Source organism: Bipolaris zeicola (assembly GCF_000523435.1).
Source record: "Bipolaris zeicola 26-R-13 unplaced genomic scaffold scaffold_85, whole genome shotgun sequence".
Lineage (NCBI taxonomy): Eukaryota > Fungi > Ascomycota > Dothideomycetes > Pleosporales > Pleosporaceae > Bipolaris > Bipolaris zeicola.
Genome location: NW_006912134.1, coordinates 233 through 23,373, shown reverse-complemented (window position 1 = coordinate 23,373; position 23,141 = coordinate 233). Strand labels below are relative to the sequence as shown.

Sequence of the window (23,141 nt, the reverse complement as noted above, 5' to 3'; positions counted from 1 at the left end):
TGACTTGGTCAAATTCATTGCTTACACCGGTGCCGAAAGTCTGTACAGACCTGGTTTGGAAAAGGTAAGCAGAAATGATGGAGAACTATAAGACATTACTGTTGCGTTACAAGAAAAGTATATCGGCGTCTATTTCAACATCACAACAGTCTTCTCCTTTGTTCTTCCACATGTACTCGCATGTTACCTTATCTTCTTCTCAATCAATATGAAGAGCTTCACTCTCATCACCCTAACCGCTCTGGCGGCTTTGCTCTGCTGCTCCAGCATAGAATGGAGCGCTAGCAGAAAGACAGGCGTTCACTCCAGGGCCATCACCACCCGGATGCGGCTCATGCAACCCCCTGGGTACGACCAATAGGTGTGGTCCTGGACTCAGAGTTACAACCCTTGTGAGTACCACTTTAGGAGCAACAGCCTCGTTAAACCTCACCTCATATATGAGAGATGGGGTCTATATGTATTCTTGCATTCAAACGTTCACCTGGTTTATGTAAACCAATTGTATTACTTGCTGTATAGTTTAGGGCTTAGGACGGGAACAAAGGAAACCAACCCGATCGGATGTGAGATACGGTGCTATCCACGAGTAATGATACATCACCTCACAGGTTCACCAGAGAGCTAGCTTACCAGCGATTGGTCTGCACCAACAATGCATCATCAACTGCACACCTATTTCCACTTCCACATCTGCCGTTTACTGAAATCTTCCAATTATGCCTTCATGTGATGTTGATGAATCCTGCACAAAGAGTGGAGGTGACCATCAGGCCATGTCCAACGCCCAGTCAATGACGCAGCGCCATGTGTATGGATGGATAATATAGTAAAACCCGCGATTAGCCACCGCGCCAGGCAAAGGACCTAGGCCAAGGACCACCTGCAGAAGAAGGGTTCAGCCACATTACACATCGAACCCCAGCAGCACCTGCTTCCTCTGGCCCAACGCCGGGTGCAAACGTAGCTTGGCAAAAAGATACGCAGCGGCAAGGCCCTCGCAGGACGATGCAGGGCCCGCTTGTGGAGAAAGCAAGAGGCATGGGAGGCAGGGAAGGAGGGAAAAAAGTGTGAGTGGGGAACCAACGGAGCGACTAAACTTGATCGATGAAATGCCCTAGAGTCGATGCAACATAGCCTCCGACCATCCCGCCAAGCCTATGATAGTGAACGCGACAAGGAAGAAAAAGTAGCGAGCGAGACAGAGACAGAGACAATGGCGACATGTTGGCTTACACCGACCAGGCCCCACGATCATTACGTATCGTCAATCATTCGACACGGAGTTTAGCTCCGCAAACAAAAAATAAAAGATAGGCCAAAAGCAATCAAGACTGACATGTTCAGCGCGCAGCAAAAAGAAGCAATACCGATAGACTGGGTACAGTCCAAACAAGAAAAACTGTGCGCCAACCGCAAACTCAAATGAAGAAAACAAAAACTTCATGTCGCAAAAAGACTGTTGGCGGGTAAAATGTGTATTGCACAAAAAACGGTCAGATTATGAACCACATACATGGGATCTTGCTCGTTCACCGGACGAAACCCCTGCTACTCATTTGCTTCGACGTTCAGCATTCCTAAAAAGACTAGAGCGCAAAAGCAAAAAAACCTGACTCGAAAAGATTGGTAAGTAAGGCCAATGGCCAAAAAGGATGAACACTGGATGAGGAGGAGGCGGGGGGACAGCGAGGCAGAGAGATCCGAGGTAACGATACACAACAAGTACGTTGAGCCGCACAACGCGCGGGGGACCCGTCAGGCTGGGGAGCAAAAGCGAGCAAGAGGCAAAAAGAAGAAGAATAAGGAAGAAAGGCCGGAGTAGATCCGACAGGTCGCAAAAGCCCCTCCCCCCAAAAAAATTGAGCCCCCGGGCAGAATTTCCCAAGTGGCACAGTATCAATCCTTTCCTTTCTTTTTCTATTCAATTGTGTCTCTCTTAATTCACCTTTTCCCAGCTTGGGTCGGGGAGGGGCAAGAGGGGGTGCTCGCGTACGCTGGCAAAGCGCCAAAATGCACCAGAGAAAAAAAAACAGTTGGTCGAACAAATAAAATCTCAGCCAATTAGATTTAGCAGGTGCTTTGGGGAAATGCAAACGTCAAAAAAGGGCTTTTATGTTATTTGACCGCAAGAAAAAAAAACCTCAACAAAAGATGGAAAAGAAACAGAAGAAAAAAAAAAGGTTTTAAACTATGGACGAGGACGACAAACCAGGACAAAAGACGAGAGAGAGAGAGAACTGACGCCACGAAATAAGGTTTGGAAGGAAGAGAAAGAAAGGGATGGGAGGCTTGCCGGTGACGTGGATAGAGTCAGAGAGTTAGAGAGTGAGAGAGTAAGAGACGGAGAAAGAAAGGAAGGGAAACGCAAAAGCTTGCATATTCCAATGACATGCCTTCCCCCCCCGGAATAGCCGAACCCTTGATTGCGCAAGTCCATGATGCATGGCCTTTGGTGGTCTGAGCGGCGTTGCCGCCGTCCGTTCCCGCATCCGTTCCACGATCTGTTGCAGAACCCATGTACCATGCTCGCTCTTTCGCCCGCTTCGAATGCAGGTCTGGCAAGAGTGGTCCCCGCCGCCACCGCCCCCCCTCCGACCCCCCCCCAGTCAAACATGCGCGCAATTGCGGTAGTGGGACTGCGCTTGTACTCATAAGATGCTGTCATTTGTAGATCGATGAAGCAACTCCCTTCCGGGATGACCTTTTGTGAGACGGACGAAATACCTGGGGTGCAGGCACATGGTGAGACAGCTTTGCTTGGTACCTTTCATGGATGCTACTTTCGCTAGGCGCAGATAGGCACATGTCCGAACACCAAACGGTAATTGAGCGTAAAAAGATTCTTATCTCGCGCAAAACGGGGTGGAGATTACTATTAAGGGAAGGATGCAAAAGGCCTCCGGCTATGTGTTTCGAGCCCCCAAGTAGTGCCTGTCTAGACGTTCCTTGAAAATCCCTACCCTTAGCCCATGCCAAAAGCATAGAGCCTATTCCCTCCAATATACAAAGATGCCTACGACTGTAAAGTAATACCACAAGAAAAAAATAACACAAAAAACAAGGTGCGGGGAATCTGGGGGGAATCTTGTGCAAAGCGATAACTAAACCACCACTAATGAGACGGATACAACGGGGGGCAGCTAATACTCGGAGAAAATTGCAAAAGATAAAATAGCAGTAGCTAGAAGATGTGACAATCTGACCAAGAGCGGCGCCACTAGCCATGCAACATAGAGAACTCTGCCAGAGTATCCAATCGTCTGTCCTGCTCGCACTGAACCCATGCAATTACTATCAAGCCGCAAAGGAAAGAAAAAAACTGGGGAAGTCGGTTCCATGCCAAGCAGAGTAGCATGAAGGAACCTTGCGAATATGGTCGCTGAATAGAAGGTGCGTTTCAAAAGTCGCAAATATACGGGAGTTGGAGCCGCCGGGCTCCGGATAAAAAGAGTGGTTCCCCATACCGCCGGGTCTATGATGCTATCGTGTCATCTTCGTTGCTTGGCGTACTCATAACCAGCTCGTGTATCGTAAGGTCATTGTCGCCGATGAGTAGGGGAGCCAAGTGGGGTGCAGGGTTGAATGAGCGTAGTGTGCGAGATGAGACGAAAAGCAAACAGTAGGTGAATATCGTAGCGACTGGCTCTTGGCATGACATGAATCTAAACCAGTAAACGCCGCGGGCTTCCGGGAATCATATCAGTCCAGAGCGAACTAGATGAGTGTCCATGCAATCTCCAGTGACGGACATGGCGTCGCAGTGCAGACCTGCATTGCGCTTGATGAGGTTAGGCTGGACAGTAGCTTCCCCTAGTAAGATGACCATCCTCCTTGTTGAGAGGTCTGAGGTGGTGCCCAGCCAGGCATGCCAGGCTGCTGAGCAGCAGCACTCTGCTGTTGCATGAATTGGTGAGGGCTGGGGCTAGGCTGGTATGGGTTTTGACCCATTGCCTGGTACCCGCTGTCCCCGCCAGGCATGGAACCGCCCATGGCTCCCATAGTCTGATATTGCTGAACAGGAGTGCCATGCATCGAAGCGCTACTTTGGGCGTGGTGGAGCTGCGGCGAGGCGTGCATCTGAGATTGCTGAGGAAGTGGCGACTGCTGAGGAGGGCGCTGAGCGTATTGCTGCATGTTGTGCTGCTGAGAGAGGGGAGATGGCTGTGAAGGTCCCTGCCACATGTGCGATGGTGGATATCCATGCCCCGCGGCCTGTTGGACGCTAGGGAGCATGCCTCCAGGTCCCATGCTTGAAGCATTCATACCTTGAGGCATGCCGATGCTCGGTGGTCGACGGTGCATCTGGTCTGGTCGGAGCGGAGTGTGCTGTTGAGCCATGGGCGATGGGACCATATTGTTCTGGGGCATGGTTTGCGGGCGGTAAGCCTGCGCACCCATGGACTGCCCTGGTCGTTGTGGTGTCTGTGCTGTCATGCCATATTGACTTCCTGGCATGGTCACAGATGTCGAAGACATGCGCGGAGACTGAACAGCTTGTGAGACTTGTGGAGCATGCTCTCCCTCTGCTGTTCCTGGGCGGTTCGGCTGCACCGGCGGCTCATGCGGACGTGTCCAGACGTCGTTCAGATACTCTTTTCGGTTCTTGCGTTGCTGTTCAAGCTGCTTGTTAACCTCGGCTGTCTGCGCAGCTGCGTTGAGGATCTCTCCAGATGGGCTTGGCCTAGTCATGTCTTGGTAGGGGGTACCCTGCAGTTCGTGTCGTGGGCGCTGAACACCACTGTAGTCCCGAGGCTGGAGGTCAGTGGTGGCTCGGTGACTATATGCATCCGGGGCTGTGGTCGGCATGCTTCCTGGAGCGGGGTTGAGACCACCAAATGGCTGCAGAGGATTGATTGCAGAGCCTAGATAATCTTGGTTGTTGCCTGTATAAGCTCCAGGATGGGCAAAGGCCATGGCGTTGGCGTGGTTGGCTTCGGCGGCGGCTGCTTCTCTTGCCTTTGCTGCACCAGGTCTCTTTTCTCCTGCCGCATCTTCCTCAGTGAAGCCTTGTTTCCTGGCCTTGCTCTCCCAGTAGTCGTCGCGTACACGCCGTCCGTTGACAATCAGCCTGCTGCCAAATTGCCTGAACATGGAGCGGGCGGTCACGATGGCGATCTGCCTGGAACGGTAAGAGTAAGGAAGAATTTCCTGGTGAATGAGGTCGTCCTTTTCGGCCTGGGTGGCAATGATCTTGTATAGTGATCGATTCTTGTTGAAGAGTAGATACGAGTCTCGGTATCCCAGAACGCGTGCGCATTCAGTGGCAAGCATGAAGAGCTTGTCAGCTCGGTTAGGCACAAAGAAGGTACGGCATCGGTATTCGCGCCCATCAAGCGGGTGGCCGGTTTGCGTCACCTTTCGCTCTCCCGCCTCGTCGATTTCGCGCGGAATGTATTCGTCGCCTTCTGCATTGAGCTGATCAGTCGTATGGTCGCGCACAGTGGGCAGCGCCTTGATGACTGTGGGCTTGGCGGGCGTCGCTTTGGCAGGTGGCGACGCCTGGGGAGGGGAAGCTTTAGGCAGCGATGTGGCCTGCAGCTGGGGGGTTTGCACGGGCGGTGCGGCGCCTGAGTGCTGCGATGGGGTCTGGGGAGGTTGGGAGCCGCGGTTGGGAGAACCGCCGTAGGGGGGTCGCGCGGCTGCGCCCTTTGAAGGGCGGCCACGACTGCGCTTGTTGTTTGGAGTGTCGTCGCCCTGCAGCTCGTAGCTGGTATCGGGGGAGCGACTGCGCTTCAGGCCGCGCGATTGTTGCTGTTGCTGTGCGACAGGCTGCGGGGGGCCGGAGAAGACATCTGGCCAAGGTCAACAATTACTCGCGGGAGGCTGCGTCGGATGTAACCAGACGCGCAGGCCGGTGCAAAGCAAGAGGGCAGCTGTGGGGGGGAAGGGGACGCGACTACTTACGCGACGGGTCAATGGTACCGGAATCCATGATGCCGTTTCCAATGCCACCATTTGACATGATTTGTATGGGCTGTTGCACATGCACCGAGTACATCCAGGCGGCGCGGGAGCGACCGAGCTCGAGGGAAGCTTCCGTCGAGCGTCGTGAAGCTCAGGGAGGGCGGGCCCAATCGGCGCAGGGAGGTTAGTAGGGCTAGGCGCACAACGGGCTTGAGCTGTGGGCGGCGGTCATGTGCTGGATGGTGATGGAGAAGGACGGGGTGTCGATGCGGTCGAACCAAGATTGAGGTTGGGGCGAGAGAGGCGAGGGCGAGTTGGAGGGCGCAGGTGGGGCCAAGGCTCGGACAAGGGCACGCGCTTCGTGTTTTGGCCAAAGCAGCGAGAGGCCGAGTTCAAGTACGGGCAAGTGTGGGCAAAGGCGATGGCGTCTACTTGTTCGATGCACGAACAGGTGGCACAGCCCAGGATTGCGGAGGAATATGTAAAAAAGGCACGGGTTGGTGACGGCGACGGTCCGCGCGTGCTGATCGATAGACACTAACAAGGCGTTAAGTTTGAGTTTCAGGTGTTGGCGCAGAACAAAAGTGCGTCGCGCGCTCGGTCGCGGTGCGCGATCAGTGCCCGTGGACAGGAGCCGACGGTGGAGCAAAAAGACGCCACGTGAGATGCAACCCAAGGCGTGTGTCTGCGAGCAGCCGCTGTAAGGGTGACTTGCAGCACTCGAGCGCGCGCGTTGCGTTGCTGGCTAGGGCGGGATGGGTCCTGGGGCGGGAGCGCGACCAGGCCGGGCAAGCAGGGCAGCTCTCGCACCCACGCGCGCACACACACACGCGCACACAGGAACGAGTGTACGAGCACCGGAGCGAACGGCTGGGGGGATGGGGGGGTTGGGGGATGGGAAGCAGACGAACCTTGGGTAGTGACAGGCTTTCTAGCCAGCAACGACGACGACGGGGGGGTGGGGAGACCGCGGCGTATGTAGGAGCAGGAACCCCGTGCGTGGTTGGTAGAGGGATGGATATGGATGGATAGGGATGGATGGGGATGGGAATGGGAATGTAGAGAGTAGCGTAACGTAGCGTCGTCGTGGGCGCGGCTATTCTGGCCGAGGAGACAGACACAGGGCAGACAGGCGGGCAGCGGACAGAGGCTGGGTGGCAGCGCAACGCAGCGAGGCGGGCAAGAGGCGGGCGGCGAGAGCAGAGGCCAGGCCGGGTATGTGTGTGTGCGTGTGTGTGTGTGCGGACGGGGACTGGAGCGACGCCCTCTGGATTGTGGTCAATTACGAAATATGGGCGAGGCCCAATCTGATATGCCCTTGTCTCCCAGCAGCTGACGGCCCGCACGGCGGAGACAAGACGTCGTCTAGTGAGCAAATGGCACGCAATGACGACGGCGACAAGCTTCAGGCATTAGAGGCGCTGCAGTGTGATAAAAAGTGGCTCTCCTACGGCCCTGCACGACCCGGTGGCTTTTTCGCTGCTACGGCTAGGAGCTGGCTTGCTGGGCAGACGCGCCCATGCCGCTCTGCCTGTGCTTTCTTCTTATTCTTATTCTTCTTCTTCTTCAACGGAGCGGAACAGGATTACTCGCATCATGCTGCTGCGCGATAGCGACCGCTAGCTTGGATCTCCTTCCTCCTGCCAGACGGCCCAGTCTCCACAGCGCCCTTGGGCCAAGCACCCGAAGCACGCCGGGCCTGCTGCCTCAGCTCATCATGCCGCTGATAGTGGGTGATAGTAGTAAAGTAGTATCGCGGCTGATGATGCTCCCTATCCTTATCCGTATCATCCTCATTGTCCTCGTCCTCGTCTTCTTCTTCCCGTTTCATTCCATATTACAATTCCCGTCCATTCTCAGCTTTCATGGCCGTGGCCCATTGCCCAGAGCTGCCTATCATGGCCGCTTCCGGCTGCCGACGCGACCGCCGCCGGCCAGCTCTGAGCGGCCATTGCAACCAGTTCGCTCTAAACTCCCCCCCATGTCGACCAGTGAGCACGCCTGTCCACCTGCTGATGGACCGTCTCCCAGCAAGGCGAACAAAGTGTCAGCAGGCTGCCGTCGAATCATTGATTTTGCACACCCATGGGCCTGCAGCTCGCCCAAGACAGGACTACCCTGGATACGTGCATTGGCGTCCGCAGTCATGCATCTACCTTTCTCCTTCTATCAATCAAGCCGTATCGTCTGACTTGCTACCAGGCCCAGAGGGAAACACTTGCCGCAGCAGCCGAATCCGGAAGCCCAAGTTTATTGCTGTGGAGCTGCTCAAACCCGCGCTGCCCTTGGCTTGGCCTCTGTTCAATATCATTTCCTGCTGCCTTGCCCGTCGCATTCCCGCGACCCCGACCCTGTCTGTCTCTTCCTCTTCTGACTGAGCTACGCTGATCGCCGAGCTTGGATGCGTATTGCATTTTCCTCTAGTAAGTATGTATTCCCTAGCCGGCTGCGCCGTCGTCGTCGTCTAGTACGCGTAGCGCCCTCGCCTGGCGCTTGGCCTATGAGCGCCCATGGAGCGCAGACTGCTCGACGCCATTCCATGACTCCGGGATTCTTGTTTGCCGTTCGGCCCAAGCTCCCCACTACTCAACGCTGCCTCTGATTCGAAATCGCATTCCCCCATGCCTTATGGCCAAAAAACCAAAAGCCCTCTTTATTTTGACTCGGCGATCTGTTCCACAAAGCGACCCGCTCTCCCGCTGAACAAGGGCACTTGGTCGAAGACCCCGGCAGCTTTTTTCTGCCCGTGCTGCACCCGATCCCCACCGTCCTACCTTGTCCGTATCTGACCGTACAGCCTTTCCGCAGCTCGCGTCACTGTCCTAGCGGGGGTTCAATTACGCCATGCTTGCCTTACTTACTCCACTATATCAAGCGCTCCCTCTAACTACCCTAAACCCGGTCTGTGCTCGTCGACGTCCACATGGCCTGAAACTGCGCGAAGTAACAATATCTCCATCCATATGCTAGAAGATCTCAACCGTGCTGTCTCGTCCAATGCAAATGCCTGCTCCCGCTGCTGCTGCTGCTGCTACTCCGGCGGCGGCTTCTTGTCCCGCCCACTTGGCCCTGCTCATCGCCTTCGTTGCTTGTCGTCTCTTGCCTCTTGACGCGTTCCCGGGAGGCTGTGCCACAATAGTCCCATGTCTTAGACCCTGAGGCAAAAGTTTTGTCATCTGCCTTGTTGCCCTGCAGGTGCAGGGTCTTGCCACTAATCTGGAAGTATTACCATTCTTTGTCTGATCAAGCGTCCTCGCATCCGAACTCGCTCCTCATCGCTGGGGTTCTGGAGAAACAATATACCAAAGCATCCGGTTGGTGGCTAATACCTACTCTCCATTGAGTGATTTCCACAAAGTGTGCCGTCGCTTGTATCCACTCCTTTCGTAAACCCGGAACTACCACATGAGCGGAACTTGGAACCTGTTCTCTATGGCTCTCAATCTCCACACCTGCAATGCGTCCTCTGGGCGCGAGCGTCAATGTCGCCACGGGCGCCTTACCTGAATACCACGTCGTCCTTGTTGAGCCGGTCCAAGACCTTGCTCATTACGCTACTAAACCCGTACACCGCTGTCATGACATCTGTAGCGCGCACATTACAAGGATTAGTTGAAACATTCCACTGTGAATCATAGTCATAGGCCCAATCGACTGCTTGGCGGGGCACTGCTGTTGAGCTAGGAGAGCTGTTTGATCATCATATGACAGCTCTATCCACTGTGCTGGATCGCAACAGCAACAGAAACCACACACAATGACGGGGCCATGGTCAGTCTCGACTGGCATTGCAGCCGACGGATGCAACCGTCGTACGTCGTCCCGTGCAATCGTTTTGTTTTCCATCCTCGTTTCATCTTCCCGGCTTGTTGGGATGCAATTGACAGGACCACTTAAACGAGCGAGTGTGTCCGTTCCCGCAACCGTCAAATGGAGCACTCGAAGCCAAACCCTATGTTTGGCTTCTAGTTTGGCTTTCGGTATGGGAGCCGACTGCTTCGGGACCATACAGCTTTAGCGGTGAAGCTTACATGCTCTTCTTCTTCGGCTCCTAGAACACCGAGGTAAAAACAAATTGCTTCAAAAAACATCAATAGTCCATGCAATTCTGCTCTTTTGAGGCGTCGTCATTCGCGTAACCATGCCACCTCCGACTCTTCACGGGGATCTACACGCACATGCTTTTGCTGCCATGCTGTCTAGACTCCCAAATTTAGTCGTATCTGAGTTTTGAAACAAACAAGACGGCACAAGCTAATGCTCTCGGCATGTTCCCGAGCATTCGTGAGATAGAGGCCGCGCATGCACTATCCTTGGACGGAACCCTGCCTCTTCGGAGCTTCACGTAACCCTGCGGTCTTGTTCTAGTATCCTTGTCGGGGCGATTTGCAGGCTAGACGTCAACTACAATCGAATAGTGCCGCGATCCGCTCCAAAGTGGGGAGGTGCGGCGAGGCTGCATCAACGACTGAAGGAGTTGTAGCCAATCACCATACTAAATCAATGGTTTTCTCTGTCAACAAGTGGTCAGGCGCTACTGGGTTGCGTGAAGGCTTGACAAGACCGGGGCGGTTATCGCATTTACCCATCCATAGCTATCAGATGATCACCCACAACACCCGTAAATGTCTTTGTCGAAGAGCGTGATGGCTGATGAAGCTGGTCGTGTCTAACGTAGCACTCATGCGTGTTGTCTTTTGATTCCGCCTAGGGCGTCTTCCTCAATTCATGGGACCGAGCCAGGGGCCACACATGCATTGACCCTGACGGGTAGAGTACGAGGTGTGGGAATCCCTGAGTTATCGTGCCCACCCATAACACGTGGAGCCTTGTTACGACTTCTACAACGAAAAAGAAAACGTCTTCTTGCTTACCACCGTCATCAATCTCAAGATGAGAATCTGACTTTTCGGTTCCAATGTCGTGTACACTTGGACAGGGAAACAGCCAGCTTGCGTAGCCAGTAGGGGACAGGGCTAGACCAAGCATTGCGGCTGTAGATCAATGAATCTCCGAAACAGTCCCTTTTGGTGCATATGTCTTTTTCCAGACAGGTCATCATCGGTCTGTATCACGCTCAGACTATCCAGTCAAGAGAACAGACATGGTCAAATCTCTAAAAAAGCAAGATTGACACGTCTTTTTGTTGATCAGTAACTCCAAGGCATCCAGTTTCTGCATGCATGTCTCGGAGCGACAAGCTGCAGAACCCCTGTCGATGAATTGGTAGTGGTAGTGCTCCCGCAGAGATGCACCTTTCACAGGGAATCTCTGGATTGGACAGACGGCAGGAAACACAGGCACCTACATTTGCATGCCACTGCGCCACATCCCCTGCAAGTGCGAACCAGATATGTGTAATGTGCTGTACAACAAACGACTTATGCGTCGTTTGATAGAGAAAGTAATGAAATGTGCCAAGAATGTTAGTATCCAGATGACGGTGGACATGATCGCATCATTAGATCATGAGGCAAATCGATGCTGAGACATTGACTGAATGGTAGAATTGAGAAAAGGTTGAGGCTGGAAGCGAGGAAAGACGGTGAGAGGATGCTGCGGCAGGTGCTGCAGACTATCGATACCGATGTTGTTTAGGGAAGGCACGCGAATGCAGGCGATCAGCTGAACAACACAATACTGAGCAAGCATGCTCAGATGAGGTCTACGAGGTATGCAGAGGCCGAGACTGCAGAAATATGTCTACTACTCGTCAGTATTCACCTTGAGCAAATATATATTATCACGTGACTGTATATACAACGTCAGCAGTCGCGAAGAGTTTGATGCTGACGGTCCCGGGACAATTGTTGGATTCACTCTTGATCTTCGATGTTCTTGACTTCAGGACTTAGCAAGGTTCTGCCAATGGCTTGTTATGTCAGATTTGTATTCATTATCTTGCAACCAAGGGTTTACATACACCAACTTGGCTCCATCAAAATCGATGTCTTTGTTGTTAATAACGCCATTGTAACGCCATCAATTCGAAAATGCATAAACTGTTGGTATCGTACGATCAGGCTAGAGCTCGCTTGCCTGACTCAAATTATGAATCGTGTCTTGCCGGAGAAGCGATGAAATCTAAGTTCCAAAGCAAAAAAATTGCCCTTGGGTTGATTCACTTGCGGCCGGGTGCAAGACCGGGAACTGCGCTGAAACGTTCGTCACGCTCAGTCTTGAACAAGATCTGGCACCAAAATTCCTTGGCGTCTTCGTCATACCAGAACCAGAACTTGCCCTCTCTCCTGTCGATATCACGGGACTGCAACTTGACCGCAACAGTTTCATAAGGCTCTCCGGCAACAATGAGATACTGGTAGTTTGGGTCGGGCTCTTCAACCCTCTGCTCGTATGCGCTCATGATACGGACCTTGGGGGTTACGCCAGGGGTGAGATCTGGAAATTGGAACTGGAATAGCAGGCCATTTTGACGCGTGTTGGGGTCGCGTACTTTTGTGATGCGATATCCAGGCCGCCCAATCTTGATGACGTTCTTCTTGGGCACCACTCCAGCAAGCAGTCCTTGCTGGCCGACATCGTCCCTTTTCCCTTCTCTCTGCTCCTTTGCAGCACGGCGCGCCAAGTTTGTTTGATGCTTCCTTCCTTGCGTATGTGCGAGATATGAGCCATCGTTCTGATGGACTGTCAAGCAGAGACGGCACTCGAAGCTACCGACGTGGTTCTTGAAGAAGTACGGGTCCTTGTCGAGGTCAATCGTCTCGAGTGCAAGCTTGCGAAGACGTTCTCTTCGATCGGCGTTCGTCGCAGACTGTGAGGCGACACCTCCTCCACCAAACTTGGAACCTGCGCGATTCTGTGGGAGTTAGCAGCTGCTTTCAACTTTTTCGTGACGTGTGAATATACCTGGTAATCCATATTTGATCGCTCTCAGAGAGGTTTTTGGTCAACCTGAAGAGCTACGAGAGTTTTGGATATTATACTCTTACGCGACTTGTACTTGCTGAGTGCAGATGGTTGTGCAGTGAGGCGCGTTGGTCGTGGATGTGCTATGCGCATATCAGGACTTCTCGAAGCGGCGATCAGGTACCGCGCTAGTGAGGCTCCACTTGCCACATCACGTGCACGGTTGCCTTATACCTGCATGCAACACCCAAATTTGATGCCTACGATAGTCAATCGCATTGATTCTGGGGCAAAAGTTCGATTTCTCCGAAAACCACTCCGATAAGACTGAGAAATTTTCTGGCACAACATAAGGAGAAGGACCACGTGAATATTATCAAAATTACAGTACACTCTCAACGTTGCTTCACTGGTCGACATCAGGGTCAGCAATGACAACAGATATCTATCTCGGTAAACGCCTTTCGTATGCTTCCCACCTTTGTACGGTTCGTTACCACGGCTCCGTAGAGGGAACAACGGGTACATGGCTTGGAGTAGAATGGGACGACCCTACCCGTGGGAAGCATTCGGGCTCGCACCAAGGCACTCAATACTTTACGTGTTTGAATCCTTCTCCGACCTCTGGATCCTTTATCCGACCAGCCCGCAAACCAGACCCGCCGCGTACCTTCGTGAAGGCGCTCAAAGCAAAGTATGCGTCTGAAGAGGAAGAGTATGTGGAGGAAGGACCCCAGGATCCGGATGTCCAAGTCGTGTTTAATCTTCAGGCACCGCATAAACAGCAGGATCGGAAGCCAGTAACTTTCAATGGAAAGCCAGCAGAGGAAATCGGGTTCGACAAGATTCGCCGGCAGCTCGCTCAGCTGTCGGAATTGAGGATTATCATTTTGGATGGGCTATGTATGCATCGTCCAGAAGCACGGGGCACGAAGTGGATGGAAGATGGTGAGAAGAGTGACGTAAAGGATGCTTGTCCAAAAGCCATCGAACTTGATTTGAGCAGGAATCTGTTTGAGGATTGGAGAGAAGTGGCGGCAATATGCGAACAGTTACCCGAACTGAGGAGTTTGAGGGTAGAGTAGGTTTTGCCTTTTCTTTCACTGCTACACCCATACTCTAGCAGAATGCTAATAAAAGAGAACAGCGGCACACGCTTCCGAGATGTAAATCTTACGAACGCGGAGCAGGAAAGGTGCAGGAAAGCTTTTACACGTATAACGTCTTTGAAGCTAGAAGACACATTTCTTCCTTGGGCTGACATAGCACGACTTACTCATCTCTTCCCTTCCCTCACCACGTTTTCCGCCTCGAGCAACCTTTATACAGCACTCACATCACATACACCCAACCCAACAATTACCGACCTCACAATCGAAGACAATCACATCACATCCCTCTCATCCATCGAATGTCTATCGAAGCTACCGAACCTCCAGCGACTGATCTTGAAATCTAACAAAGTCTCCGAGATAGCCGGCGCCGGCGCATCGGCACCACTATTCCCGAAAACGGTGCGAGAAGTTGATCTCTCATTTAACGAGATAACGACATGGAGCTTCATCGAGCAGCTTGTCCACGTCTTTCCTGGCCTCCAGAGCCTGCGAGTCTCACATAACCCCCTGTACCAATCGCTTCAGGCACCAGACGGCCGTTCTTTGACTGCCGACGATGGGTACATGCTGACGCTTGCGCGACTGGGTCAGCTCAAGACGCTCAACCATAGTCCGATCACCGAAAAAGAGCGGCTGAACGCAGAGTCGTACTATCTTTCCATGATAGCAAAGGAGCTTCAGTTTGCATCTAAGAACCTGCGGGAGGAAATCTTGAAAAGTCATCCGAGATACGAGTGGTTGTGCGAGGAGTATGGTGAGCCTGATATCCAGCGTTCCGCAAATGCTGTGAATCCAAACTCCTTGGCTGCCCGGCTGCTTCGCATCAGATTCTATCTCGCAACCTCCCCATCTACGATTTTTGAAACAGAGATTCCAATGGGCAGCACTGCATATACTACTCTTGGTGTCGTAGGCAAGCACCTCAACATCAAGCCTATCAAATGCAGACTGGTCTGGGAAACTGGTGACTGGATGTCGGTACGCAAGTCGGCTACGGAAATTGTGGAGGATGATTGGAATTCAGATGATAGCGAAGCGGAGATAGGTATGGAGCGTGTGATGCGTGAAGTAGAGATTTTGCCTGGCACAAGGTCGATTGGAACATGGATTGATGGGACGGAGGCTACTGTCAGGGTCGAAGTGCAGTTGTAGGGCCACTGAACGCTGCTGCGGTATAACTACGCGGAATATTGGGGTCTTCTGAAAAGCGGTCTTTGTTCAGCGGAACCACCAATTGACCTAGCATTCATACTTAGTATATGGCATGTAAAATAAGCCGATGTACCTACAGAACCATTCGCGCCCTCCCCAACACCCTTCACGGCATGCCACCACCCCAAAGGAATGTATAGCGCATCGCCGGTTGTAAGGGTCGTTTCCCATCCTCTTACTCCGTTCTCATTCTCACCCCACACTGCATTCTCAAGATCCTCCATCTCCCTCCCCTGCATCATCTCTGCACCTCTCATGTTCGCATCACCAGCAGCTCCACGTATCTGCTGCCGCACCCTCTCGAACACGCCTCTTCCGACCTCAGGCGTCATCATCCTAATCTTCTTCTTACCCGCCAATTGCACAAAGAGATTTGGATTCGGATCCCGGTGCAACGGAGTACGAGTCGGCGGTCTACCCATCCAGAGACTCGACGCATAGATGTCACCACGAGCTTTCAAGCACGTTAGGAAAGTCAATGGCGTGGGCAAATCTTTGTTCAATTCCGCTGGAAGGTCTTCTAACAAGTGTTGCGCGAGGTAAAGGCGCACATCTTGCCCCTCCATTGCGCCCATGTGGGCTAAAAGAAGGGAGAAAGGCGCTTCGACGCGATCGAACGTCTCGTTCTGCACATTGTGGGCGGATGGTCGCGTTACTTCTAGCGGCACAATTGCGTTGCCATGTTTTTCCAGATACCCCATATCAAGCTTCTGAGGGTAGCCAGAATGTTCATTGCTTGCCTTGAACCATTTCTTCGCCGCTGGGAAATCGGAGAATGCGGATCTAAAGACTGCGGGTTTATTGGTGTCGAATCCAGGTATGCTAAGCTTCTTTGTGTTATCCAGATATTCTAGTGCTTCCACTGCACTGAAGCCCTTTGTTTCAGACAAGAGTGGCCGCACGAAGGGCTTCGTGAAGATCAGTGGTCGAAAGAGTCGAAACATGGAGGTTTTGGTTGAAGCAGTGACGGCATGGTGGTTCTCATCTGCGGGAAGGCTTGCCCCACAGGAGCTTGCCCCACCACACCATTTTCTCTACATATGTAATATCTCTTATATCTCTCTCTTCTAAGCGCCTGTAGGGAGTGTCGAGGAGAGGGTGAAGTAAATATTCTCCACCTACACATGAAGAGAAGATATCTAAGCAAACGGCGCTGATACTATTGCGAAGTCACGTGGCTTATATCTCTCTCCTGACAAACTTGTATCGACCAACCTCCGAATATCTGGTCCCTAACTTTTTTTTTCTGGCACATACGACCATCGGCGAAGTACAGCATTGGGTCCCGTTCGCTCCCCAGACATTAAGCCTTCGACCGGCGGACTAGTAGTCAGGTGGGTGACCACTGGCGAATCCCCGCTGTTGTATGTTTTTTGGATCTTTTTTTTGCACTTGGAAACCCAAGTCACATGGATTGGGTTTGGAAAGTTAAGTGTTTCCAAACACCCAAAGCTCATCACAGACGCTCCATCTCAAAAACTACATCTAAACAATAACCTGGTTATTCTATAACCAAAATCTCTCCCTCCTCTTCCTAGTAGAGAGGTTCAGGACCTGAGAGTGTATCGATCCACTATTCCAAGAAACGGGATGTGCCGCTTTTTTCTAACATCCCAGCTTGGAATCCAATAATTCTAGCGCTAAAGTAAGCAAAAATGAAAGCTTCGGTAAGAATGAATTTCATTCGGCTGCTGAGTGTTCTGAAAACTTGGGATGATTCAATGTAAAATCCCCTTCGTACAAATGTATACACGATACTAGTCTCTTACACGTTCTATTTCCATGTATCATACATTGCAATATATTAACCTATCGACAATCTACATGAAAATGTAGATACTGCATGTTCACAAGGCAAAGCAACTGTTCGCACTCCAGTCAGGTTACACGGTCAATAACCACGAGAAGCCAAAAGAGGGGTACAGGGTGATGACATGAAAGAATGTTGATGAGATATGCCGGGTACTAATATACTGAGTGTGTGGTACTGTACGATGGAAGACACACTGGTGGATAACGCGTAGACATCTGGTAGCCAGATTACTGTATCGTATATTTCGTCTGACGTCAAAGATGTACACGGGCAAGCACTTGAACACGCTTCTTACTGCATCGCGAAACAAACACTGATACAGTTCAAACCCGTTACCTGACGGGCAACTCCGTCTTGGACTCGAAGCTGTACCGAAGCCACTCGCCAACAGCTCTCAAACTCTCCCATCGCACACTTTCATCCGCCTCTTGCATCAGCTCCATAACTCTGCCCTTCAAGCCCAACTTCTCAAGCTGCTGTCGCTTCTCCGGCACCTCCTTAACCAAGTATGCAACATCATTGCATCCAATTGCCAATACCTGCTTGTCAGTTTCCCAGCTCTTTGACAAAATCTCTGCAAGCTTCTTGGGTAGTTCGCCCTTGTTCTCTTCCAATATGCGACGTGCATTGTCTCGCCAGAAAGTAGGGTTGCGATGAGGCGGAGACCAACGAAGGTGACCGGAGTGGAGCTCGGCTGCGTATTCGTCAAATGTGGTTTGAGTCTTGGTGTACTCATCGAGCAGCTCGTTTAGAGTCTGCAAATCCTCGAGTGCATCCTCGTCGGTCAAATGACGTGACTTCAGGCTTGTAAGGAGAGAAGGCAGGCGAGCCAGGACGGCGGTAGGAAGCAAAGTCTGACGGTTTGTGGTTAAGAGATTGACAAGCGTAGAAAGGAGCAGGCGCGTAGTCTTCTCCTTGGGAGAGACCTTGAGGAGCTGTGTGTAGAGAATGACAATGTCGTGTTCACTGTGGCTGTTAGCGGGGGCAGAGGATGGTGGGGCGGGGATATAGCGCACTCTTGAAGACCCTCTCCAACGAGCTCGCCCTCAAAACTGAGCTGCCAGATAACGAGAAGTACGTGGTAGAGCAGTTGGAGGCCAACACCACCTGAGATGGCGCCATCAGCTGTGCTGCGGATACTGGCGCCAGCGCTGTATAGGGTCGAGTCCGTATCCTTTGCGGATCCCGCAGCGGTGCGCAAAATGTCAAATAGAGGGTTCAACGTCTCTTTCCTATGCTCCCAGAAGATGTGCCTAGAGCGCTTACTGCGCAGCACAGCAGAGTATTGGCGCACGGCAATGTCCTGCAGGCCGGCGTCGGAGGCTTTTGCCAGTGTCGAGAGGTAGGAGAAGAGTTGAGCGAGGGCCTCGTCAAGCTGGGGTGTAGTCTTGGAAGATTGTGTGACAGCGTGTGACAGCAGACCAGACAACACCGACGAAGTAAGCAGCGGCACAGGGTCTTCGTTGCTGGACGAGGCTTTGAGAAGCGGGAGGAATGGCTTGTAGGGGGCCGGATGCCGGGCCAGGGCCGATGTCAAGGCGGGAATATCTGTCGCCATGAGCTTCACGTTGCAGGCAGCAGCATAAGGGCAGCATGCGTACCATCAATCATATCACCCAGCAGGACGAGCATGTAGTGGATGATGTCCTGGCGCTTGGCGGCTGCCTCGAAGATGCTCTGGGAGCCATTGCCGCCGACAAGCAGGGTAACAAAGCTATCTACGTCTGCCTCGATGGTCTGCTTGCGCTGCTCCTTGCGGACCTTGTCGATGGACTTGATCTTCTTGAGGTCGGCATCGGTGATGGTCTTTGCGCGCACGGCGCCTTCCCATGAGATGGGGCGGGCGCGGATGTTGTTCTGGATCGACGTCAGGTAGGTGGGCGGGTCCGGCGAAGACATGGTGGGCGTGCGGATGCAGCGGCGGGAGGGGTGGTGGGCGATGTGGAAGCTTGGAGGTTGGGTTGGGGAGCTTGTATCGATGTAGTAGCTCCTCTGCACCTAACGACTTGCATACGCGGGCCCACCAAGCTCCGTCATCTGGCGTGCACTCAGCTAGCTTGAGCAAGGGCCCACCGCTTGCCGGTCTTGGCATCAATCTTTCGCAGACTACTATTCACTCCCACGCCCGCCACCACCACAACTACACCCACACTCGCAGCCACACGCCCTGGCTGCACTCAGTTACACATGGAGTACTTCAGTCTCAAGCGCTCCACGGCTGCCGACCGTGGCCAATCAAATCTCTCCAGCAAGGTCTACGTGCGATCAACAAAAAGCGGCAAAGTCCAAAAAATTGTCAGAGAGCTCTATCTACGACAGGACATTCCCTGTTCATCGAACCTCTGCAGAGCATGTCTCGAAATTGCGCCCGCTGACTACTCCAAGAAGAGTTTGTTAACCATAGCACCTTTTCACGTGCAGTCCACACTAACCCATTTCAGCATCTCCTTTCGTCCTGTCCGACACACCAGCAGGATCAAAGCATTTTCCAAATGGCCAATATCTAGTTCCAGACACCAATGCCCTCCTCACGGGCATGGACCTGTTTGAAGTCGAAACTGCCTTTCATGATGTCATTGTGCTGCAAACCGTGCTCGAGGAGGTTAAGAACCGCTCGTTGCCGCTTTACCACCGCTTGATATCTCTGACTAAGAATGAGGGCAAGCGCTTCTACGTCTTTTTCAACGAGTTCAGGCAAGAGACAAATGTAGTCCGAGAGCCCGGCGAGACGATCAATGACCGCAATGACCGGGCAGTGCGCAAAGCTGTTCAATGGTACAACCAGCACATCACCGACGCTGTCAAAGCACAAAGCAAGACGCAGACTCGCATCCCCACCGTCGTCATGATTACTGATGACAGGGACAATCTGCGCAAAGCCAAAAACGAGGATGTGCCTGGTCTGACATGTGAGTCTCTGGCGCAATCATGGTTGCACAACACTAACCTTCATGTCTAGTATCCGACTTTGTCTCCGGCTTGGAAAACTCTGATGAACTTCTCGACATGATTAGTGCTGCGCAAGAACAGCGCGAAGTCAGATCAAAAAAGGCAGAAGTCTTCTACTCGGAGCACTACTCCGTCTCAAAAATGATGACGGGGGTAAAAGCCGGAACTTTACACCAGGGGATCTTCAACGTTTCACCATACAACTACCTCGAAGGCTCTGTGCATGTACCTGCTTTCGACAAGTCACTCCTCATCTTAGGACGTGAAAACAGCAATCGTGCAGTCTCTGGTGATGTTGTCGTCGTCGAAGTACTGCCTCAAGATCAATGGAAAGCACCGTCTACAAAAATTATCGAAGAGGAGACAGTGAACAAGAACGACAACGCTGAGGCAGAAGAGGGGGAGAACGTTATTCCCGTGAGGGAGCGACGAGCATTACAAGAGGAGGTAAAACGGGTCCACGGTCAGAGCACAGAAGGACGGCCGCAGCCGACAGCACGGGTTGTGGGCATCATCAAGCGTAACTGGCGGCAATACGTGGGCCATATCGACCGCGACTCGGTCCGTTCTTCATCAAAATCAAGTAGACAGCAACAAACTGTCTTCCTCGTCCCTATGGACAAGCGCATACCCAAGATCCGTATACGAACACGGCAGGCTGGAGAGCTCCTTGGTCAGCGCGTTCTGGCAACCATCGACTCCTGGGAAAAAGATTCGCGGTATCCGGTTGGCCATTTTGTTCGATCACTTGGTGAACTTGAATCAAAGGGCGCAGAAACTGAGGCTTTACTACTCGAGTGGGACGTGCAATACAAGCCATTCCCCAAGACAGTCTTGGATTGTTTACCTGCGGAAGGCCACGACTGGAAAGTACCCGCTAACATGGATGATCCGGGTTGGAGAGGGCGCAAGGATCTTCGCGATCTTCTAGTCTGCTCTATCGATCCTGTCGGCTGTGTCGATATTGATGATGCTCTCCACGCCCACAAACTGCCAAACGGTAACTACCAGGTCGGTGTTCACATCGCCGATGTATCACACTTTGTCAAGCCGAATAACGCAATGGACAAAGAAGCCAGTCAGCGTGGAACGACGGTATATCTGGTCGATAAACGCATAGACATGCTTCCCATGCTTCTTGGAACAGATCTGTGCTCGTTGAAACCATACGTTGAGCGATACGCCTTCTCTGTGATTTGGGAAATGACAGAGGACGCTGATATTGTTGCTTCTCACTTCACAAAGTCCGTCATTCGCTCAAGGGAGGCTTTTAGCTACGAACAAGCTCAGATTCGAATAGATGACCAGTCACAAACCGACGACCTAACAAAGGGCATGCGGACGCTGCTCATGCTCTCGAAGAAGTTGAAGCAAAAGCGAATGGATGCAGGAGCACTGAATCTTTCCTCGCCAGAGGTCAAGGTCCGAACGGAATCCGAGACGTCAGACCCAGCAGACGTGCAGACCAAGAAGCATCTTGACACCAACTCGCTCGTAGAAGAGTTCATGTTGCTCGCCAACACAAGTGTCGCCGCGAAGAACTATGAGGCCTTTCCACAAACAGCTCTGTTGCGCCGTCACGCAGCCCCGCCTAAAACAAACTTTGAGGAGCTTGACAACCAGCTCAAGGTGAAGAAGGGAATGGAAATCAAGACGGACAGTTCCAAGGCTCTGGCCGACTCGCTCGACAAGTGTGTTGACCCTAACAACCCCTTCTTCAACACTCTAGTCAGAATCATGGCTACACGCTGCATGATGTCCGCGGAGTACTTTTGCGCAGGTACACAAGCATATCCAGAGTTTCGACATTACGGTCTGGCCAGCGAAATTTACACCCACTTCACATCTCCTATTCGTCGTTATGCTGATCTCGAAGCGCATCGTCAGCTTGCTGCTGCCATTGAATACGAGCAATTAGACGCCAGTTTGCAATCAAAAGCCAAACTCGAAGCCGTATGCAAAAACATCAATGTTCGTCACCGCAATGCCCAAATGGCTGGCCGAGCTTCGATCGAGTACTACGTCGGCCAGGCGCTCAAGGGCAAGGATATCAACGAGGAAGGGTTCATCATGAAGATTTTTTCCAATGGCTTTGTGGTGTTTGTGCCGCGCTTTGGTATTGAGAGCCTTATCCGCTTGAGGGATCTTGCGACTCCAGAGCCAGAGGCCGACTTCGATGCTGAAAACTATGTACTCAATATCAAGAGCGATGTCAAGAGGAGCGTTGAATTGTTTGAGAAGGTCACTGTCAGGATTACGGATGAGCTTGAAGAGAGCACTGGCAAGAGGAAGGTCAAGTTGAGTCTGGTCTGAGGATGAATGGAAGAAATACGGCGGTTATGTTGCATTTGTTGTTTTATGAGGAACAAAAAAGATGAGTAGCTTTCTCTGTCATGTACTATACGTAAGATAGGTGGATTGAAGGCTCAATGTCTCATGCAAGCTTCTTCGTACCAGTTCCACCACAATGACATCTTCTGATGATGTCCATCCGATCTCCGATCTCCGATCCCGCATGCCATTCTGGCAGAAGCTAGCCAGTACCGTACCAAACAATGGAACAAAAAGACAGCCAGCCACACGGTGTGTCATGCAGTAACCCCAAAGTGGACGTTGGACGTCGCCCAACGCCCGCATCCACCCAACTAATGCACACGTGGAGAACGGGCACCACCGCCACAAATCCCCAAATTCTCCAAAACCCTAAAACTAGTATGTAGCACCAAGACCAACGCAAGCGAGAAATAATGTCACCCCCGCCACATTTCTGCTGAGCGAGCTGGCTACCATACGAACAAGAGAAACCCCCCCACTTAGTGCGGCCCCCATACCATAGTGAAAGCCACACCAAACTCACGACTCGCGATAGTTCAACGCACCAAGGCGAAGAGGGTGTGCTGCACGCCTATCTCGCTACTACTGGTATCCATCCTCCAGCTTGCCCCTCCCACCGGACTCGCCGACAAACTTTGGACCAGCGACCGTTTGAAATTCGCCACTTTCGTTTCTCCCTTTGCTCTAGGATGTCTCTCTTTCGCTTCGATTTACCGTTGTAGACAGCCCTGTGAGGCAACATGCAAGCGCAAGTCGTAAGTGTCTTCCATAGCGAAAACGACAAAAAAACATCGTACGATGCCATCACATTACCCACTTGTTTTTCTCATCACACTTTCCCATAGCTGTTGACGTATAGTAATTGTTTTTTTGTTTTTTTGTTTGTTGGGGAGTTGTTGTGACTGGGTATATACGCGTACCACGCATTATACCACCATGACCAC

General features: G+C 52.2%; 9 protein-coding genes across 9 annotated transcripts; 4 read left to right on the top strand and 5 right to left on the bottom strand.

The window, feature by feature from the left end:
* Nucleotides 1-719: 719 nt before the first annotated feature.
* COCCADRAFT_26686 (uncharacterized protein) lies at nt 720-1,074 on the top strand (the record flags this gene model as incomplete). Its single annotated transcript, XM_007714605.1, has 2 exons — nt 720-809; nt 847-1,074. The coding sequence occupies 2 exons, from the start codon at nt 720-722 to the stop codon at nt 1,072-1,074; spliced, it is 318 nt and encodes a 105-aa protein (XP_007712795.1).
* Nucleotides 1,075-3,813: 2,739 nt separating this feature from the next.
* Nucleotides 3,814-5,965, bottom strand: COCCADRAFT_97507 (uncharacterized protein; the record flags this gene model as incomplete). Its single annotated transcript, XM_007714613.1, has 2 exons — nt 3,814-5,795; nt 5,908-5,965. The coding sequence occupies 2 exons, from the start codon at nt 5,963-5,965 to the stop codon at nt 3,814-3,816; spliced, it is 2,040 nt and encodes a 679-aa protein (XP_007712803.1).
* A 1,461-nt stretch (nt 5,966-7,426) lies between these two features.
* On the top strand, nt 7,427-8,098 carry COCCADRAFT_26684 (uncharacterized protein; the record flags this gene model as incomplete). The annotated part of the gene is made up of 1 exon (XM_007714604.1): nt 7,427-8,098. The coding sequence occupies one exon, from the start codon at nt 7,427-7,429 to the stop codon at nt 8,096-8,098; it is 672 nt and encodes a 223-aa protein (XP_007712794.1).
* A 775-nt stretch (nt 8,099-8,873) lies between these two features.
* On the bottom strand, nt 8,874-10,101 carry COCCADRAFT_26683 (uncharacterized protein; the record flags this gene model as incomplete). The annotated part of the gene is made up of 6 exons (XM_007714603.1): nt 8,874-9,032; nt 9,241-9,373; nt 9,411-9,532; nt 9,664-9,903; nt 9,939-9,985; nt 10,086-10,101. The coding sequence occupies 6 exons, from the start codon at nt 10,099-10,101 to the stop codon at nt 8,874-8,876; spliced, it is 717 nt and encodes a 238-aa protein (XP_007712793.1).
* Nucleotides 10,102-12,028: 1,927 nt separating this feature from the next.
* On the bottom strand, nt 12,029-12,786 carry COCCADRAFT_26682 (uncharacterized protein; the record flags this gene model as incomplete). The annotated part of the gene is made up of 2 exons (XM_007714602.1): nt 12,029-12,724; nt 12,775-12,786. 2 exons carry the CDS (start codon nt 12,784-12,786, stop codon nt 12,029-12,031), a joined length of 708 nt encoding a protein of 235 aa, XP_007712792.1.
* A 419-nt stretch (nt 12,787-13,205) lies between these two features.
* Nucleotides 13,206-15,041, top strand: COCCADRAFT_5479 (uncharacterized protein; the record flags this gene model as incomplete). The annotated part of the gene is made up of 2 exons (XM_007714599.1): nt 13,206-13,855; nt 13,922-15,041. The coding sequence occupies 2 exons, from the start codon at nt 13,206-13,208 to the stop codon at nt 15,039-15,041; spliced, it is 1,770 nt and encodes a 589-aa protein (XP_007712789.1).
* Nucleotides 15,042-15,107: 66 nt separating this feature from the next.
* On the bottom strand, nt 15,108-16,045 carry COCCADRAFT_37221 (uncharacterized protein; the record flags this gene model as incomplete). Its single annotated transcript, XM_007714612.1, has 2 exons — nt 15,108-15,128; nt 15,179-16,045. 2 exons carry the CDS (start codon nt 16,043-16,045, stop codon nt 15,108-15,110), a joined length of 888 nt encoding a protein of 295 aa, XP_007712802.1.
* A 1,201-nt stretch (nt 16,046-17,246) lies between these two features.
* Nucleotides 17,247-18,813, bottom strand: COCCADRAFT_97598 (uncharacterized protein; the record flags this gene model as incomplete). Its single annotated transcript, XM_007714611.1, has 3 exons — nt 17,247-17,880; nt 17,931-18,462; nt 18,516-18,813. 3 exons carry the CDS (start codon nt 18,811-18,813, stop codon nt 17,247-17,249), a joined length of 1,464 nt encoding a protein of 487 aa, XP_007712801.1.
* A 288-nt stretch (nt 18,814-19,101) lies between these two features.
* COCCADRAFT_5476 (uncharacterized protein) lies at nt 19,102-22,176 on the top strand (the record flags this gene model as incomplete). Its single annotated transcript, XM_007714598.1, has 3 exons — nt 19,102-19,303; nt 19,356-19,823; nt 19,874-22,176. The coding sequence occupies 3 exons, from the start codon at nt 19,102-19,104 to the stop codon at nt 22,174-22,176; spliced, it is 2,973 nt and encodes a 990-aa protein (XP_007712788.1).
* Nucleotides 22,177-23,141: the final 965 nt, after the last annotated feature.